The sequence below is a fragment of the Gallus gallus genome, chromosome Z (assembly GCF_016699485.2).
Source record: "Gallus gallus isolate bGalGal1 chromosome Z, bGalGal1.mat.broiler.GRCg7b, whole genome shotgun sequence".
Classification (NCBI taxonomy): Eukaryota; Metazoa; Chordata; class Aves; order Galliformes; family Phasianidae; genus Gallus; species Gallus gallus.
In genome coordinates, this window is record NC_052572.1 from 407,109 (window position 1) to 427,830 (window position 20,722).

The window sequence follows — 20,722 nt, forward strand, 5'->3', positions numbered from 1 at the left end:
AGGTCCCTTTCCAGGCCCCTGCGGACAGGGTGATTTTCGCTGTGGTGAAATTGGTGAATTGTGAATTCTCACTTTTCACAGAAAAGAGAAGCGCTGCCTCTGAGCTCCGTGGCTGTCAGCGTTGGCACCCTGCACAGCCACACTCACAACTGTTGCTCACGGTTATCCAGAAGCACTTCTGCTTTGTTGTGCAGAAGCCACCAACAGTGATCCAGAAAAAGAGGCTGGAAGGACTCCTGTACAGCTGCGGCCATGTAAGGGGGGAGGGGACTGCCAGCACTCACCTACAAGCAAATATAGAGACATGGCTGCTGAAAAACGGCACGTATCCTGTCTGAAATGAGCTGCTGCTTCATAACATAACCCTTGAGATGCGTTTGCAGTAGTGCCCTGCTTGGAGAGCACCTGGTGCGATGCACTGATCCCACGGCTTAGCGCCCGCTTTGAAGGTTGGAGACCGAGAAATGTTGGTGGGTGAAACAACTCAGAACTGGGTCAAAAAAAACCCAACGGACAGCTTCTGTCGGACGCGTGTCTATTCGAAAACCACCTCTCAGACATCCCAGCCGCCTCCATCAGCCTCCTGCTCTCACACGGGGATGGGAGGAACACAGCCAGGCTGGCAGGCACGGACACTCGTGCAGAACCCGGTGGGGTGGTTGGAAGGAGCGCCGAGTGCATCTCGGGGTGAATACAACCACATGACCAAAAAACCACGGTGCCAGACGCAGACCTGCCAGCACACAACCAACCCGCCCATCAGCTCAGCCCTGGCAGCCAACTCCAGCCCTCTGGACCTGGTTTCCACCTCCTCAGCAAGGGCACTGAAGGTGCTGGGCAGCCATGCCGGGCGGTGGGACCGCTCTCCTCCAGGTCAGAGCTGCCACGGATAAATATAGCAGTGCTGCTCGCATTCCCAGCATGTTTTCCATCCGCAAACACCGGACCACATCAAAGACCTCCTTGTAGTCTGGCCATTTCGTTTTCCTTTGGGGAAATGGGGACCATACCTGAGCTGGGGGTCGCATCACACCCACAGGTTCCTCCTGAGCCCGTCGCTGCACCAGCACGGCTCTTTAAACAAAAACTGGAGCCTCAGATCTCCGGTCCTTTGGTTTCTGAAGGCTTCTCCTGACCTTTACGGTTATTAGACTCAGACTCTCTGCTGCTGAAATTCACCTCAGCTGCAGTTACCGCCAGACGGGCGGCTGCAGATTTTTCTGGAGAACAGTTTTTTGCGATTCCTGAAAATTCACCTTTGACTGCTGTTCAGAAAAACGTCCTGTGCTTCTTCCCGCATGTCATATGGAATTCATTTCTGGCCAGCCTAATAGTCACGTCTCAACTCCTTCCCACTGTCGGACTTCTCTAACCAACACCCAACCCGCAGCATCAACAAACTGCGCAGCACCAAGAAGGCTGCAGGAAACGATAACGCTACGGGCAAACCAACACAAACAAGTGGCTGCTGAGGATGTGTGCCCGTGCTACGATGGCCAACGCGAAGCAGCGCAATGGAGAGCTGATCAAAACCTTCTGCACTGCAAACTGGAGACCGAAAACTGCTGGGACAGTTTCTGGCATTTCCCTCCCGGTCCTTCTCGTGCCTCCACTGCTCCAGCTGCAAACGGGGACCCGAAGCCACCTGACATAACAGAAGTGGTGTGAAAAGGAATTAATGCTCCCGACGTGCCAGGCGCTAACTGAGAAAACCAAAAATCTGCCAGGATGAAATGTAATCTCATTTTAGGAAATGTTGAAATCATTTCTGCAGAAGGTTAAAAAAATAATAATCGGGCTGAGTCAGATACACAGCATGGAAAATTTCATCCCCAGTGTTTATAGTTTAGCAATTGAAAGCAAGGCCTTATAATGCCGTGTTGGGTAAACTTAACTAATCTGCAAAAATTCCAGTTCTACTTCTAATAACAGTAACGGAATCAAAGCCGCGCAGATTAAAAGCAAATACCGCAGCAATATTCATGCGGAGACGAGCGCTATCACAGCACTGAAAACAATATTAAAACCTGGCATGTACACAGAGCATCCAAGGAACTCAGGATGTTTTCCAGACAGTAATTTATCAAATCTCACAATATCCTCACAAAATACACGGCACGCATTCTTCAGGCAGATAAATAGGAAGGTTCCTTCCAGCAGCACCCGCCAGCAGCACAGCCGTGCCGCCGATCGCCTGCTCCCAGCCTCCAGCACCAGCACACCCTAAGCCGATTCGAAGCGGGCAATTAGGAGGGAAGAAAGCCCACGTCACTGCAACCGTACCTCACTTCATGCTTAGCAATAGGAACAGGCTTGTCTTTGCATACTAGATCACCGGCCAGCTCCTACTGAAATCAAACAATGTACGTGCTCAGAGAATCCAGGAATCGTAAACGCTGGAAGAGACCTCTGAGATCCTCCAGTCCCGCTGCCAATCCATCCCCACTGTGCCCACTGAGCCACGTCCTCCCAGGGCTCAAAGCGGCGCCTGAACAGCTGCCTCCAGCACTGCAGGCAGCAAGCAGGGCAGGACTTTCAGTGTCACACCACACTGCTCCGAGCACCGCAAGTACTGCAGGTGGAAGGGGGAAGCACACCAGCTGCAGATTCCATGCTGCAGAATAAGAAAGCATTTATACCTTAGTTTTAATCTCTCCTATGCCTGTCTGTATACTACACTCAACACACTTGGCTGTGTCAGGGCAAGCTCTCTCCCAGGCTGAGTGCTCCCCATCCCCAGACTGCGGCAGCCAGGAGTGCCCCACAGCACATCCCTGCGTGCACAGCTGAGCTCAGCGAGCCAGCAGCTGCCACAGCACAGACACCAATCCAGCCTCCAGCCTCCAGCCCGGGGGGACTCGGGTCACTCTGTTTGCCAGCAGCTCTCCCACACAAGCCTCCATCTGACCCCTGCAGCAAAGTGCTCCACTAAGCTACAGGCGGCTAGAAACAAGTTACTGAGCACTGGTACAGAACCCCAAGTGCCAGCAAGATGTCCAATGCAGTAGGGCAGAAAACGCTCAGCAAGGGAGTACATGGAAATGGGGAGGTGAGGAGAATCAGTGCTGTGCCCGGTGCAGCCATTGGCCCATGCTTCACTGCTCGTCTTGGGGCAAGGAAGCACTCTGTGGTTACTCCCAAGGGCACAAAAACACCCGGAGAGCACCTGGGCTTCAGGAGCACGCACAGTTAGTGGTGTGCAAACACACAACACTTCCAGGAGGAGCCTGAGGAACTGCACACCATGCAAGCAGCACGGCGACTTCTGCTGCCCTGTGGGAAAACCCACCTTAAAAATAAGTACCTGGAAAGTAAAACACAGGGTAAGCCCTCAGGTGGGCGCAGTCTGTGCACAGGACATGGCCTCCACCAGCAGCTGTCCTGCACAGCCCCAGCTACAGCCCAGCAGTGCATGGGGCTCTGGGGCTTTCTGCTGCAGGACAGCACCGCGTTCAGCCCCAGACATGAGCACGGGTCAGCACAGAGAGAAGCCGAGACGAGGTGCTCACAGGGCAGAGCTGGGGCCGACTGCACATCTCCAACAGCAGCACGTGGATAGAAGCAGCACGTGAAATCCAATGAGCTGCCGTTTTTAGTGCTCTCCGTACAACTGAGCGTTAATCCCACAACTATCAAGCCTGTTTCTGATTCAGCATTAGCCATAACAAATGCTTAATAACAAAATAACAAATTGCAAAGACGAGCCAGATGCGTTTAATCAATGCATCGATCGTGCTATTTAAAAGCAATAAAGCCAGGCCCTCCCTCGGCTGCTGCTCCCCTCTCAGGAGCAGCTCCACGGAAGGCAGCAGCACGCAACAGTGTCAGACTGAGTCAGGACAGGTGATAATCAGAGGCTCTACATCAGCTGCCAAGAGAAAGAGCGTGAAGCGAACCGCACAGCCCACTGCTGCAGGCACAGTCCACGCAGCACCGGTCGGTGGTGTTGGGGACCTTGAGGCAGCTCAGGGACAGGAATGGGGCAGTAACGACACATCTGGAGTAATGGGAGCTGGGGGTCAGGATGCCTTCATTAAGCCGTAGCGCGTACCTTCATGGCAGCAATATTCAGAATACTCCCCAAGTCACCAATGCAGGCGTGATCAGCATGAATTTATAGATGTCTCTGGTAAGGCAGCGCTTCATGAGCACCCACCATCCTATAAGCAGCACTTGTGGCCCGTTGTCTAGTCCCAGATGGTAGAAATGGAGCTGAGCTTCACCACAGCATTTCCATGGCAGGGAAACGTCCACAGAGCCCTGTGTCCCCAGCTCCTCCGGTACCAACACCCTGCGTCCCAGAACACAGACGCACCACGGCACCCGTGCACACAGACCCACCAGCTCTGCTGCCCACCCGGACAATGAGGAGGAGGGCACCCAGCTAAGGGAGAAGCGGGCTGAGCCATGGCTGTGGGTTGCAGGAGGCAGCCAGCAGCCCCAGCAGCACACAGGCTCCTTTTCAGGCACACAGGCTCCTTTTCAGGCTCGCGCACGTAACAACTGGTGTGAGCAGAGCATCACTGGCCATACAGCCAGCCCCGAATTCCACACTGTATTGACAGCCAAAAACAAGGGTGCCCCAGGAACACGCACTGGTAGGTCACCAATACGCTCCTGGCTCACTCCAAGGGCTGCAGAAGGCACCTCCAGCACAGAGCCCACCTCCAGGCCAGCAGAGGCCACGCAAACCACTCTGCCGGAGACAACTGGGACTTCCAAGCGACAGTGAGGATCCAGAATTCCTAACTGGAATCCCCAGCGGCTCAATTCCCTCCGACTCCGAACGCTCTCCGAGAAAACAACTATTTCTTCCATCAGGCGAAACCAGTGTTTTCACCGAGACGGCAGAAACAATCAGGCAGGAATGAGGTTCTTCTGTCACCCACAGGCAGGCAGAAGCGAGGAAGACTTTTAAGTTCCTCAGACCCAAACTGAAGGTTAAACTCGAAAGCGTCCCACGGCCCAGCGGGTTGCACAGAAGTGTGTGGCTGTTCGTGGAGTGCCTTTGTGCACTACCTAAGCCCCATGGCGTGAGTTAAGAAGGGAGTGCTGAAATTTCCATGCTTTTTTTGGCATCCGCCGGAGCCTCTAAAACTGTTGTAACCATGTCGTGTCTGTGAATACACACAAACGACTACAAGCTCCAACGCTGCCCCATATGTTAAACAACTCGCAGATATTTCCCAGTATTAAAAGACGAGGCGTATTTCAGGGACGTATATTGGAGCTGCGGAGTGATGTATCGCAGTTACAGCTCCGTGTTTTCTTTGGCTCGCGCTCAACCCTTTAAAGCAGCGCGCTCGGTTCGCTCATTGACAGCCGCAGAAGAAGGGTGTGATCTTGGCCGAGCGCAAACATTACTAATATTTTTACATCATGTATTTACTTTAACCAAACTCATTTATCAACCGTAATTAAAAAAAAAAAAAAAAAAAAAGTCGCTATCGCTGGCTTACAAATAATTACAGCCCCGCTTCACGCTGCCGCTGCGCCCAGCGGGGACGAAGGGCTGTCAAAGATCTCCATCACAGGGGGTGAGGTGGGAGGTGGTGCTGTGGGCAGATCTCCATCACAGGGGGTGAGGTGGGAGGTGGCGCTGTGGGCAGATCTCCATCACAGGGGGTGAGGTGGGAGGTGGTGCTGTGGGCAGATCTCCATCACAGGGGGTGAGGTGGGAGGTGGCGCTGTGGGCAGATCTCCATCACAGGGGGTGAGGTGGGAGGTGGTGCTGTGGGCAGATCTCCATCACAGGGGGTGAGGTGGGAGGTGGTGCTGTGGGCAGATCTCCATCACGGGGGGTGAGGTGGGAGGTGTCACTGCGGGCAGAGCAGACCTGCGGCTCCCAGCATCCCGGCCACGGGAGGCTGCACACAGGTCCCGGCAGGCAGCGCCCAGCGCGCTCCAAAGCAAACAAAGGCCGCAGTGTCCCCCCGCCGCCATTTATCCCTTCCCCTTTTGTGAGCATACAGTCGGAATACTTTCAGAAAGCCCTTTCTATTCCCCCCAGAGCACGTCCCGATTTCCGCTGCCAGCTGGTCGCATCTCCAGAAAGGAAAGGCTTTGCCTTCGGACAACGCACGCTCAGCTCCTGCAGCACACACTGCAGCTACCGCAGCACAACTCGCGCTCCCCTCGCAGAGGCAAACACAGCCCTGGTCAGTACACAGAACTGGCGAACGCTCCGAAATGGTGCTGCAGCTTAAAAGAACCAACCCGTGTTCCCACCCTTTGCACAAGCCTCACCCCACAGGTGAGGATGAGGGATTTTAAGCCCTCGGAGCTTTACTTTGAGTTCAGCGCTTCCAAAACCATTCACTTATCTCAACAGAGCAGTCAAATCAGGAAACTCGGTGTCTTACTTTGTATTCTGGAATTGACAAATGGAGGAGAGAGATTGTCATGTGACCCCAGGTCTCTGCTCGCCATATGATCATAGTGAGTCCCATCTCCATAGTTCTGGGGAAAAAAAAGCACAATTTTACACGTTTTAGTGGCATTTCTCAGAACCTGCAGGTCCACGCTCGCCTCCTAAGCTTCCAGTCGGCCACAGGAAATACTTTTCTTCTTGCTGTTTATCGATTCCAGGGGAAGTGATGGGCTACGGAGCACTTTTAAAGCTGTTTCCAATTCTTATCTCATTAGCAATTGACTTTGGTTTGCTCCATGTGTAATCCTGAATGTGAAGAAGAGAAGAGGCTCCTGTGCTGTGCAGTCCTGCAAAGGCCCTCCCTGAGCACACAGCCTTCTCACCCACCGCACATGCAAGAGCAGGAATTAAGTATTTATTCAATGCTTTGCTTTTCAACTTGATTTTGATGCAGAAACTTGCTGTCTGAAGCACCTCAGTGCTACGTACACGCAATTGCATGTGGGTGGGTGTGCAAAGTGGCACAACGCTGAGAAGAGAAGGCTCCGGGGAGACCTCACTGTGGCCTTCCAGTACTTGAAGGGAGCGTATAAAGAGGAGGGGGAACGGCTGTTTGTGAGGGTGGATAGTGATAGGACAAGGGGGAATGATCTTAAACTGAGATGGGGGAGGTTTAGGTTGGATATTAGGAGGAAGATTTTCACCCAGAGGGTGGTGACGCACTGAACAGGTTGCCCAAGGAGGCTGTGGATGCCCCATCCCTGGAGGCATTCAAGGCCAGGCTGGATGTGGCTCTGGGCAGCCTGGGCTGCTGGTTGGCGACCCTGCACATAGCAGGGGGTTGGAACTGGATGATCGTTGTGGTCCCTCTCAACCCAGGCCATTCTATGAGTCTATGGAGTAGCCCTTCCCGGGGTCGGTGTCCATGCACACAAGGAGCATTTTTGGGGCTCAGCACTCCTGCGCTCAGCACAGCCCTCTGCCACCTCCGAGCAGCTCAGCCTTACAGCACACCGAACTGCAGGCACAGCCTGGGCACAGTTACGCTGTGCTCCGCTCCCCAGGCCCGGAGGTGGGCACCAGAAATCCATTTTCCTGCCGTGGAAATGCCAGCCCTGCTTCACAAAGAGGAGCCGGCGAGGTCAGGCTGTGTGCGAGCCCACGTGCGGGCTGATTGAAACTCCAGAACTCTCCCCAGGCTCACGCTCTTTTCTTTACATCTCAGAACGTAATTGTAAGCTCACATTCAAGTTTTTGCATGCATAAATAATGGTGTGTGCAAATTTCGAATTTACTTTTCAAAACATTTTTCCCCAGGAAGCCATACAAGTGTCAAGCCCCAAAGAAGGGGATAAAAATAAAACTGACAGATGTGAGCGGCGATGACGCAGCGGATGCTGAGCAGGGGGGGAAGGAGAGAAGGTGTGGGGTTGGGTCCCCCCAGGGCTGTTTGGGGACCCCTCGCGTTGGACACCTCCCAGAAATTGGCCCCGTGGGGAAGGAGGAGCCCGGGCACTGCTTGCCAGCCCGGATCCTTCGCATTAATTAGAAAACAATTAAAATGCAATTTGAACCAACTGGGTAAATCGGGGCGTGAGCGAGCGCGGACACTTTCTGCCCAGCTAGGAAACAGCTGTGTGTGCACGGCGGGGCCGGGGGTCCCCCCAGGAAGGGGGGCTGCCCAATTTGGGGGTGCCAGCATCCAGAAAGACAAAACGGAGCTCACAGGGCCCTCAGCGCCCGCACTGCTGCTCCGTGCCGCCGGCCAGACAGAACTGGAACTCTTGCTATCTGGAGCAGGTGCCAGATTCAATCACAGAGCCGGGCATGAATATTAAAATAAAATAATAATAATAATAATTAAAAAAAAAACAGATTTCAAAGGGAAGACAAAACTACAGCCAACTTTGCATGCCCATTCCTCTATGCAATCAGGTGTAAAACTCATAGTTAAGATTGTGAATTTACATAGGCAGGAAGTCTGGTTTGGGGAAAAAGATTAGATATACTTACCCTGGATGGACTAGGATGTCCTGCATTCCCCCAGGACCCTGAGCTAGTTCTGTCTTCTACATCTAGGGACAAAAAAGTTCTTTAGGCTTTATTGCAATAATTCTTTCCTTTTGTATAGGCACTTTTAAATTAATGTTTCAAATTAATCTCCTGTTGCCTTTAATTAAGAATCAGGCACGGGGCTACTACGACGGTAGTGGCTTCTGACCCACTGCTTAAATTAACTCATTTAAATTCACAGCAGCAATGAGACGGACCCTCAGGACCCCGAGGTCTGAGCATAAAGCAGCCCTGGCAGCTCAGCGAGGGCTGCACCAGGGATGAGCAGCACGGAGGAAACAGACCCAGCTGGGATGGGCACCTCAGGAGCGCTGGGGTCACAGCAGCTCCTCCCCACCCCAGCTAGGATCCCACTCCCAAAAACTCTTCTGGCATCCGCACCAAGAGAAGCACATCCCCCAAGATAAGCACGTCGCTATCTTTCCATTTGGTAACACAGAACTCACTGCAATCACTGGGAGACCACCCTCAGTAATTTAAGACCACTGGTATCTAGGTGGTTTCTGCCTCCATTTCAGAGGGTGTCTCTAAAAATAACATCACTCTGTGCACGCAGCGATGAAAGCTGCTGCTGGGGGCACGGACCAAAGGGCCAGGACTGCTGCCATCTGCTCTGAACTCTGCAGCTGAACACAGACACCTCACGTGCAGCTGATGCAGCAGCACTGGGGCAGCGCGGGCATGCCCTGCTGTGGCACTGGGCGCAAGAAGAGAGCTGCAGCACAGCTCTGCTCTGACCTGCGGGTGGTCCTGCGCACAGCCAGGAGCCGCACTCCACCATCCTCATGGGTCCCTCCCAGCATGGGACATTCTGTGACCCCACAGCCCTGTGAGGGCAGCTTCCTCACCAAAATCAGGTCACAGCACACGGAGATGCTACACGATCCACAAGTGCCTGGGCAGCGTCCTCAGGCACGGGGTTTGAATTTTGGCAGCGCTGTGCGGAGCCAAGAGATGGACTCCACGATCCCCGTGCAGCATCCCCGCGACACAGCACCATCTCCTGCCTTTTGCCATGCAAAAAAGCCAAAAAAAATCTGAGTCTGGTTTTGCTGAAGCCCTGAGTGCCCCCAGCACCACGCAGGGGAGCAGCTGCCCTTCCGCCCGGCATTGGTTCCTCCAGACCCATAGGGCTGGTGGGCACTCACTGCACAGAGATCCAGCATCAGCACTTGGAAGTATGGGTGCTGGGACCAAACCCGGTTGATTTCCAATATCAGAAGCCAAGATGTTTGCTCGGTTTAATACTCTCCCCCAGTTACAATCCCCATTATCTCAATAACAGATGAACGTGTTAATAGCACAAGACACTCTTAGGTAAATATTTAATTAAGCTCCAGAAAAAGAAAGAAAATGTGTATCATTTACCTGACAGATCAGATCAACCATTCTATTAGGTTAATTAGGCATATTTTTAAAAATCATTTGTGTTATGTAACAGGCAATTAACTCTGTAGAGCCCTGATCCATCGCCTGTTAAAAATCAATGGATATTATCCCATTGACTTTGATGGGCATCGTACCACCCTCACGCTTCCAAAATCCATACTAAACCCATTAGAAAAATTAGCAAGGGAAGCGCAGACGGGGAGATGCTGACACGAGGCACAGCCCGCACTGCTTCCCACACCTCTGCTCCCTACTTCTTCACGTGGGCACGGTGAGCTGAGACCAAGAGCCGCACGGCCGGGTGCTCCGGGAGCAGCAGGGCGACGCGCAGAGCAGCGCTGACGGAGGGACCCCTGCCTTCCCCAACAAGGAGGCATTATTCTCACCGCTCCCCACCAGGAACTGTATTTATTAGCGTGCTTATTTCACGTAAAAACCAGCTAATCTGAAATAATACTTGCCGTCGCGGCCCCTCACGCTGGCTCGTGGTCAGGGCTAGCAGCAAGATTTATGTGACAATAAATCTTCTCGGGCCGCCGCACGGGGCATTTTTATTTATATTTTAGGAATGCAGATGCCGATGTCCCGGGGTGCTTTAACGAGGCACCTATGCAAACACTCTGCGCTGCGTTTAAAGCCACGATCCCTCTCCTGCTCCAAACGCCCCGGAGAGCTGAGCCCTGCCCAGATGCCCTTCCCGGTGCACTGTGAGCGTCCTTCCCACCTTGCCCACGGGCACGGGGCACTGCCACAGCACGCTGAGGCGCCGAGGCGTGTATAGAGAGGGGAACGGAGCTGTGAGGGGCCTGGAGCACGGTGCTATGGGAGGCTGAGGGAATGGGATGGGCAGCGCGGAGGAGAGGAGCTCGTGGTCAGCGGGCACGGCGGGGCGGGCTGGCAGATGGACCTGATGATTTCAGAGGTCTTTTCCAACCCTAATGACTGCATGATCACATCCCTGCAGCGATCCAGGAAATGCATGCACCGGGGGCTCGGCTGCTCCTTCCCATTCTCGTCTGAGCCCACACAGCGCTCAACTTCTTCCTCCAAAGTTCGAAGTTTTGGACTCCGCTCAGAAAACGACACGCAATGGCTCTTATCCCTTATCTTCAGGGGTTGTTTCTTAGCTTGCGACCAATTTTCTTTGTATTTAGACTTAAATGTGCAAACTACACTATATTACTCTGCAAAACATCAATGAGAAGGCTTAATTAAGTAACACTGACAGATAAATCCATTTCTTTTGCAGTAATCAAATCAAAGCAGGTTGACATAACACAGGAACTTAATACAGTTATTCCCTCGTAATTGGAAAGAGGCCCTTTACTTCTCATTAAGCAATCTTCTGGGTATTGGCATAATAAGAAGGCTCAGGGCTTTAATACTGCCCTATATAAGCCCCAAGATACAGACCCCTTAAGCAAACATGCCAGATTATCTAATTCCTTGATCACAGTGGAAAATGTAGTTATTCTTTTAACTACTAATCCTTCATCTCAGCTCCAGTCAAAAAGGAGGAGCTCGGTCTACAGCACACACTGCAGCCCTGCGCCAGCACCAGCTGGAGATGAGGAAAAAGGTGGACTTTTTTTTTTCTTTTTAATAAACAAATGAGAAAGAAAAACCACTAAAAACTTGCTGTTTAGCTGAAACACTGACACCCCCGCAGCACTGCTTTACTGCGAGCCCATAAGCTACGGATGGGGCAGCCCAGCCAACTTCTGCCTGCTCTGAGCAGCACCCAACCCAGCAGCACTGCTCCCTCTGCAGAGGGGAAACGGGGCCCAGTCACTGACAACAAGTGAATCCAGCCCAGTTTGCTGATAATTCAGTGATAAACACCACCCGATCTGTCGGCCCCTCCACCCGATGCCTTCTGCACCACGAGGGGTGCACTTCTGTGGCTCAGACAGCGGAGCCCTCATTCCACCCAACTCAATGCAGCGCTCTCCAGTGAGGCATTCTCAGAGCTGGGATTCATCCCGGAGCACACAGACTTGGAGAGAGATGCCATTTTCCAGGAGAACTGGGCTCCTGCAGGTCCCCCTCTCTCAAAAAGCTCCCAAGCAGAAACCTTAGGATTAGAAAATTAGGGTGTTTTTGCTGCTGTTGTTGTTGTTCTTCTGGAAAAACACCCAAGCACATAAGAAACAAATCCTCCTTTGCAGGAATCGTCCAACCAGAAAGGTGGGAAACCACCCGGAACTGCAGCAGTGGCACAGGACAATAGATTAGGTGATTCAGTAATTGGATTGTGAGACTCCCAGCACCTCCAATAGCAAATGTGGGCACACACGGGGAGCCCTAAAATCGCAGCGTGGGAGGAGCTGCTCCCTGGTGAGCAGCACCAGGGCACTGCAGGCGCTGTGATCCCACAAAGAGGGGAAACAAAAAGAAACAAAGCTCAGGGCTGCCCAACCTGACTTACCCACTGAGAGCTGCTTCAGAAAGGTGCCACCCGAAAGGCCGTGCACCGAAAGAATTGAATCTGTGCGCTGACCTCCAAGCACAGTAACAGCAGTTTAGCAATGAGGTGAGGCAACAGGGAGACAAAAGGAGCACAGCGGTTCATCTTCTGGTAGCAAACCTGATGAGGAATGCTGGGTTCCCCACTGCTCCTCCCTGCGTGCTGCTGAACCACGTGCCCCACGCCAGCCAGGAGCCGGGGGTGCTGCACCCAGATTGCATTTTGGGTCCCACCACGGCTCTAAGCAGTGCTGGGAGCAATGCGAGCGCAATGCAGCTAATGCTGCACTCTGCATGACGTTATCTGGAGGGACACAGATCACCACCCCGACCTGCACACGTAAAGCCAGAGCAGCCCACGACCTCCTGTGTCACTACAGGATGCTGATTTTGGGGTTTTTTTGGAGCTCAGGTGGTAAGGGGCATGCTCGGGCTGCTCCCATTGGCTAAACCTTCGTGGTACAAGAAGACGGGTGAGATTCTCCTTCTGGAGGAGCTTCCTGTTGTCCTCCAGTCTAAACCACCATCCTTGGTAATTTTCTTTAGATTCTCTGTTCTGGGAGAACCGTGCCCCTTATCTGCTGGTGCTGGAGCAGGAAATGCAGAATCCTGCTTACCTCCGTGCCAGCCTATACATGCTTTTAAAGGGGCTGAATAAACACTGCACCAAGCCAAAGGTAGGTCCCGAAGAAAGGTAATTTCACATACATCAGTGCAAAATAACACTGATCAGTGCAGTTACTCGTGTTTCTGGCTCAGAAACAGAACTGTATTCTTGTAATTCCAGAACAAGCCTAACAATCAAACCTGGAAAATATTTCAGTGCAACGGAGCACCAACACGGCTGGAGTGCCTTCGTGCCCACTGTGACCAACCTCACTGAGCTCCTCACGGACCGCACCGAGGAAAGGGTCAGGAAGGCTCTGGACCACAGAACATCTGTTTTTTTAATAAATATAAACATACCTATATACATTTAGCATGGCGAATCAAACACGTGTTTATCTTATTTTTGTATTTCTCGCACTTGATGTTTTTAGCAATTAAATTTGCAGAATGCTGGATGGGTATGGCCGGTGGTGGTCCATCCGCACCTCCCTCCTGCAGCCCTTCACACAGTGCATCTTCGCCCACTCTTTCCTCTGCTCCTTTCCTCTGCTCCCCGGAAAAAAAGACTGTACTAGCCCACAAAAGTAGCTTTATAAGGGACTGAACAGTCGAAATAAGGGAGAGGGTGAAGATCTGAGCACAAAAGAGAGATTTCTGTGCGCGCGCCATACCAACGTTTGATTAGCATTTCCCATTGTATGAATTGCAGTTGTGTCAAAAATGAAAAGGGTGGGAAAAATCCTAGACTCTAATTATAACTATCATCCTGAGACAAGTGTGATAAACAGATACCTCGGGACTGCTATTACCTCTTTGTGCTCTGAAGCACCTCACACGCAGAACGCTGGTACCGCTAATACAAATTAAGTTAAACAAATCCATTTTGTGGATTGAGACCTTTTCTGCTAAGTGTGTTATTCTCCAAAAGAATATGTTCTCCTCAGAGCATTAAGTCTTTTAAGAACTAAAAAAAAAAAAAAAATAAAGAGCTGAACAGAAAGTGACAAAATACAGAGGAAGGATTGAAGGTGAAGATGAAGGGAAGGGTAAGCTGGCGGCCTGGACATTCTGCAGGCTAAGGGGCAGGCAGGTGCAAAATGCACGTCCACTGATGAGGACCTTTTTGAAGATTCTGAGCTAAATGTCATCAGGAGACCAAAGGAAAATAGGGAGGCGGCGTGGAAGGCGGAAGGCAACCGGAGAAGTCAAGGACTGACTTCAGACTTACGGAATCAGGAAGGCTGGAAAGGACTTCCAAGGTCCTGAAGTCCAAACAGCAACCCATCCTCACCATGCCCACTAACCACGTCCCTGAACAGAACCACAGGTGTTGGAGGAGATCACTAAGATCTCCAAGCCCAACCATCCCCATCCCCACCACATCCATTAGCCACGGCCCTGAACAGAACCGCAGAATCACGGAGGCTGGAGAAGACCTCTACGATCACCAAGCCCAACCCCTCCCCACCGGGCCCACCGACCATGCCCCCTAACGTCACATCTCTCTCCACAGGTCTGCAACAGCTCCAGGGACGGGCACTCCACCCCTACCTGGGCAGCTTCCACCGAGAGAAACCTGGAGATGGAGTCATGAGCAAAGCTGAGTCTGAAGGGCGCTGGAAACTGGGGAGGAAATGTGAAGCCTGCTGCGGAGCACGGCAGGAGGCGTGAGCAGGCATTGGGCTGCAGCCCAGGCTGGGGGAAGCTGCACAAAGCTCATGCAGCCCTGTGGGCGTGAGCAAGGGCACAGGGACACACATGGCGAACCCAGGCACCTCCCGCGTGCAGAAAGCACACGTAATTATCCCCCCACAACAGCCATGTAAAGAAAGCATAGACTCCGAGTGGGGAAATTCTACTCCTTATTTGATAAACAATTTACTATTGGTTTGCTCAGGGGATTAGATACAAAGCTTTAGGGCTTTTTTCCCTCAGAGAAGTAGGACCAGCTGCCAGATACATGCAATACACTTCAACGGCTTCTGTTAAAGCCACAAATAATTGGAAAATTCATTTGAATCAGATGCTCCTTTTGTTTTGGGCTGGAATTTTCCAAGTCTGCATAAATGCTGACGGGCAGTCGGAGGCACCACTCAACAGCACTCGCTGCAGAGCATCAACGTGCGGATGGCCTCAACCGCTGCCAGTCCCAGTGCTGCTAACAAAGGGCTGTGCTGTCCCACCATCGGGTGAGGTCACAAACTCCACACTGTGCCCAGCAGAGCTACACAAGCTCTCCTCTGACACAACACGACCTCGGCCCTCTGCCTGTAAGGACTCCCACTGCCACGGATCCCATGCGTGTTTTCCTAACTCCAGCACTGCATCAGATTCTATCAGATCCGATGAACAGTAAGCAGAAATGCTGCGGAAAGCAGAAAGAGCAGTAAGCAGAAAGCAAGGTGCCCATGTAGGTGACACCGCACCTCATTTCCCAGCTCAACAGGTGACCAAGGCTTGATTTTGTCCTGGCTCTGGATGAGTGCTGCTGGTGGTCCAAAGCACAACGCATCTTTGGTTTCTTTTAACCTGAGGTGGATGAGCAGGAAAGTGCACATTTCTCTGCTATGAACTGAACGTCATTTACCAACTCTGGCTGTCTAATCGCATTACATCTTCCTCCATAGTCCACACTGATGTTAAAGTACTTAATCTCTACCTGAACTCAATAACCTACAGCACTCCTAAGGAACGACAGCTCACCCCGCAGCCCCGGGGAAACGAGGTGCATTCCACACTGTAATCTAGAAATATTTAAGTGCAAATTTACTTAAACTCTCCTTTTATCACCGCATTTTGAAGGTCTCAGCCTGAGGTCGGTGGGCATTACAATTCCAAAGGAGCAGCCCAAGTCAGAAGGTGATGGTGGAGAACTGCGCTTCTAAATAAACATTCCTTTGTTTTGCACATGTTTGCCTATTCCGGGAGAGGATAAGCTTTATATGGGAGATCTGAACACACAAGAGCATACCGATCTTCTGTGAGACACCCTGCAATGAGCAGTGCTACGAACAGAACAGCCTGACACGTGAAACAGAACCACAACAGCAATGCAACTTGGCTGCCCACAGCCCGAGGAACGATTCTGCGTTCAGCTGTGCAGAGGGATTTCCAGACACCAAGCCTCTACGAGTGTCATTACTCTGATACACAGACGAAATTCTTAAAAAAGTTATCTTTGCTTATATAGTAACACTCCAAAATTGTGTTACACGAATGCGTAACCCCGTGTTTCTCATAGGCAGTGCCTTTTTTTTCTTTCCAGCAGGAGAGTAATACCACAAAAACACACAGAGAAAAGGCAAGTGAAGCTACTAGGAAACTCGTGCTTCAGATACAACAGAGAGCCCCGTGTGCCACACTGGGAGGTCCAGGTCAGATGTTAGGAACAGTTCACTGTCCCAAAGAGTTATGCAGTTCTGCAGTGGCACAGCTGTACAGGGAACGATGGGTCCCCATCCCTGGGGGTGTCCCAGAGCCGTGGGGATGTGGCACATGGGGATATGGGCAGCGGACGCGGTGGGGCTGGACTGGGGTTGGGGACACTGGGGGTCTTCTCCAGCCTTAATGATGTCATGATTCTATCTACAGACATGGTCAGTGGGCACTGACCATGGGCACTGACCACTGTTCCACGGTTGGGGGTGGGGATCCTGGGGGGCTTTTCCAACCCCAATGATTCTGTGATGAAGGGCTGGCAGCCCTGCTGCACCGTACTGCATGGAGTTGGGGAGGGCACCGGGGGTCTCACAAAGCACCGAAAAGGAACAGCCAGGTTAGTGCTCTGCTCACATCCATTAAGGAGGTTATTCCATGCATCAAGCCAGCCTGATAGCTTATAGCACCACTTAGACAATGGCACGTTTAGCACACGGCAGGTAGCTGCATGAAAAATGATGCGCCCTGATTCAAAAGGAGTGCCCTAAACCACATCATTAAACAGGCTGGAGGCAATTTAACTGTGCCATGTTGTATCTGAGTGTAAAGAGAGCCACCACCTCCAGCAGAAACCAGGGGAAGAAGCCGGAAGCTGAGCATCTTCAAAATTAGGTGCCGTGGTTGGGTGCTGAAACAGGCCTTTAAAAAATTCATCCAGGCATCCTCAGTTCAATCCAGGAATGCCTACGAAAACCAAAGTCCTGGCACCTGAACAGGGGCACCTCGCCCTTTCCTGCAGCTCCCTGTGGGACACCAGGGTGAGGGTTGGCTGGTGGCTTCAGAAAGGAAAGAATAAGATAAAAGAATTAAGAATTTGGGTGGCGGATAACTCGGTGACAGCTCAGCACCACGGGTGCATCTCCTGGAGCTGCTGCTCCATGCACTTCAGCACAAAGCAGTTATGTACACCAGGTCTTGTGGAGCACACCAGCAGCCGGGCTCTGTACCTCCCTGGCCAGCACACAACTGGTTAATTCCCAATATTTACGTTTCTTGGAAACAGAAAGATTAGTGAGGAATGTGTGACTGGAAAAAGTTGAGGTAAAAAACTAGGAAAAAAAAAAAAACAAAAATCCAAAACAGCCCCCAGCACAGCTCAGCCTCCACGTGGCTGCTATGAAAGTCACCAATTACAGCAACGGCAGCAAATAAACAACACCGTCCTGATGGCAAAGCGTGCAGCGCCGATGGACGGGAAATCAAACACAGGCAGAAGAAAAATACCTAATGGAACCAGGGGGCTTTCTGCTACACTTTGGAGAACAGCCCTTTAATTTAAGAGTACTTCTGAATGACTTCATCTATATGAAAATTACATTAAAACTGCCCTAGATGTATTTGCATTTAAAGTGCACTGTGACAGCCCACAGCAAGCACCTCCTATTGACTGGACACTTGCTACTATAAGACAATCCATACGTATCCGGGCAAAGAAAATGAACTGACAAGGGAAAAAATCCTCCAGAAATCAATACTGCAGAGGCGGTAAGTGAGGGACTGCACGGTAACGCAGAGGGGTTTTCCAGGCACGGGGCTCACTACGGCTTCAAAGCTGTGCTGTCACCTCCCCCGGCTTCCCCTGCACGGCCCCAGGACGCTCGTGGAGGTGAGCACAGCCCACCGGTGCCACCACAAAGGGCAGCGGTACGGACTGCAGCCATCCACGAAGCTCAATGGAACGCATCTGCCAACAGCCAGAGCTGGGGATTGGAACAGCATCCATCTGACGGCCAAGGAGGGCACCGTTTGTGATGCTGATGAGACCATAAAACACTGCTTTTCTCTACAGAATGTCCATGGAAGTATTTTAGGCTGCCATGAGCTTTGAGGGAATGGGTCCTACCCTTCTCCATGCACCTACTGGGAAGCTGCTGACACACTCTTACACAGAACTGTAAGAATATGACTGTGAGTGACATTGGCTCCAAGAACCAGACAGCAAAAAGTCCACCTCAAAACACTTCACCTCTGGTCCAAAACTACCTCTGCTGTGTTCTGATGCATGAGGGTGGCCCTTGGGATGCAACCCCTCCTTTCCAAACTGTGTGCTCGAGTTCAGCCAAAAGCTGATGCTGGAGTTCAGGCACACATTGCTGAACCCAAACATCCAAACTCATGGAAAAATGCAGCTTCCTTCATTTGATTTCTCTCTTTTCTTTAGTTTCCATGACACATTAAGCTCAGCTCTTGAACTTGCCAGGTTTGGATTTGTTTTTTTTGCTTTTGTTTAGCTCTGCTTTCCATTGCCAGCAGAAGGCAGGAAACCTCCCTTTGGTCCAGAAGCAAAAGGCCAATGCTGAGATAACCGCATCACTTCATCATAACTGCATCACTTCTCCCCAGCCACAGCTCGTGGTGCAAAGTCAAACTGGCAGCACTGCACAGGACGATGTGAATGCTCTGCTGCCCTCAGAAAACACACAGACACCCACTGCTCGCCTTCCACAGCACACACATCTCAGGCCCAGATCACACTCCTAATTAGCTGCTCCACAAACAAGAAATTCCACGTTATCAGTGCCATGTGTACAACGCATCTCCTCACAGAACGGCTCTGGTGAGATCTGCATCTTTTGGCTAAAATTCTCACATGCACCATAAAGAGCCAGACCTGTGAATGTGCACTAATAAAAGAATACGGATCTGTTTGAAGCCTTTAAAACTCAGCGCTGTGATGCAACAGCCCTATTTTCGATGCCTTCCCTGCAATGTCAGGACGCCCAGGCCACATCCCCCAATTGAAGAAGAGCACTTAATGGCGAAGGAAATGCATGTGCAGTCAGAAGCTCCCCTCAAAAGACAAGATAAACAACGCAGGTGTCTGCATTTATCAGCTGAGCACATCTGGGGAGAAAAATACAACAAAGGGAGCCCAGGACTGTGTTCGTGTCATCTTCATTATTTATCGTTTACATAAGGAAAAGTCTATTTGTCTCCAACGATGCCAGTAATTCCTGATGATGAGCCCTGATTTGGGCAAAACGCCGCAGAAATAAGTGCCTTTCTCTCATCCCAAGCTGTCTGGAACCAACACGTGCTGCACGCATCCTTGCAGGCTGCTCCAGGCCTCTTCAGCAGGCAATGAGGAGAGGAAGGGCACCGTTTGAACACCACACTGCTGCCCCACCACCACCACGAGCAACGTTTCCCCACTGCCATGCAGAGCGCTGCTCTCCAGAAGGATAAAGAAGTGCACCATCCGGAGAAGGGGACGGCACAGACAGGTGATGCTGGCAACTGAATGGGATGTGCAGCGCCGTAAGTGCCCACCAACTAATCCTGCACTGTAATAGGAAAGCTCAAAAAAAAAAAAAAAAAAGCATGACATCTACATGAATGCCAAATTAATTCATTATGATCAGCGCTACCACAATGAGCACCAGATTAATTCATCACTGTGGAACACACAAAGCACGACCCACTTGTTGTATTCATTGGCAGAAAATAACGGGATGCCAGCCCCAGCGCAGGACCTCCACAGGGCGTCCTGCATGTGGGCACAGCACTCCCACCTGCCCCAGCACATGGGGGGCTCTACATGCAGGTTATGAGCACGGCCATCCTCAGCTGCTGCGGATCAGCCCAGGAACCAGCAGGGATGCGGTTCGGGGAAGCAGTGGGGATGGGTTAGGGTTAAGTCAAGCAGAATGGTCTTAAACTGAGACAGGGGACGTTTAGGTTGGATATTAGGAGGAAGTTTTTCACCCAGAGGGTGGTGACGCACTGAACAGGTTGCCCAAGGAGGCTGTGGATGCCCCATCCCTGCAGGCATTCAAGGCCAGGCTGGATGTGGCTCTGGGCAGCCTGGGCTGCTGGTTGGTGACCCTGCACATAGCAGGGGGTTGGAACTGGATGAGCACTGTGGCCCTTTTCAACCCAGGCCATTCTGTGACTCTGTGATTCTGTGGGTTGGCAGTTGGGCTTTCATAGTCCTGGAGGTCTTTTCCAGCCTTAATGATTTTACGGCTGCACGATCAGCGAAGCTTACACTCTTCACACCAGATGACTCCACAGATTCCCGAGGCTTTCCGCTCCTTTTACAGGATAATAACGAATATCAAACAAATCTGCTTAAATTCCTCAGCCTTCAACATTTATCCCGTACAGCTTCTGATATCAGAAGTATCAGGACTCTCAGGCGGCTCTTTTCACTGGACCCTCAGGCAGCCGTACTTGCTAAAATGGAAGTCTGGGAAATTATTCTTCATGTGGGAAGAAGCTCCACTGCTCCTCCAGCAGCTGAGGCATGGCTGCCATCCCTGGAGCTTCAGCTGGGGATAACTTCCGTAACGGCAGCGTTCGGTTTTGAACCGGGGGTTCTCTGGAAGTGGGCTGCTGGAGCCTCCTGCATCTCCCACACCCGAGCTCTGTACTCTG

The 20,722-nt window shown here is 51.7% G+C and overlaps 1 protein-coding gene across 1 annotated transcript in view; it reads right to left on the reverse strand.

Moving 5' to 3' along the window:
- Positions 1 to 20,722, reverse strand: part of TCF4 (transcription factor 4) — a 195,673-nt gene that overhangs the window by 133,643 nt on the left and 41,308 nt on the right. The window contains exons 5-6 of the mRNA XM_046905872.1: positions 8,384 to 8,445; positions 6,363 to 6,459 (exon numbers count right to left, since the gene is read on the reverse strand). Of these exons, the coding sequence (XP_046761828.1) occupies positions 6,363 to 6,459; positions 8,384 to 8,445 (159 nt within the window). The remainder of the gene's footprint in view (positions 1 to 6,362; positions 6,460 to 8,383; positions 8,446 to 20,722) is intronic.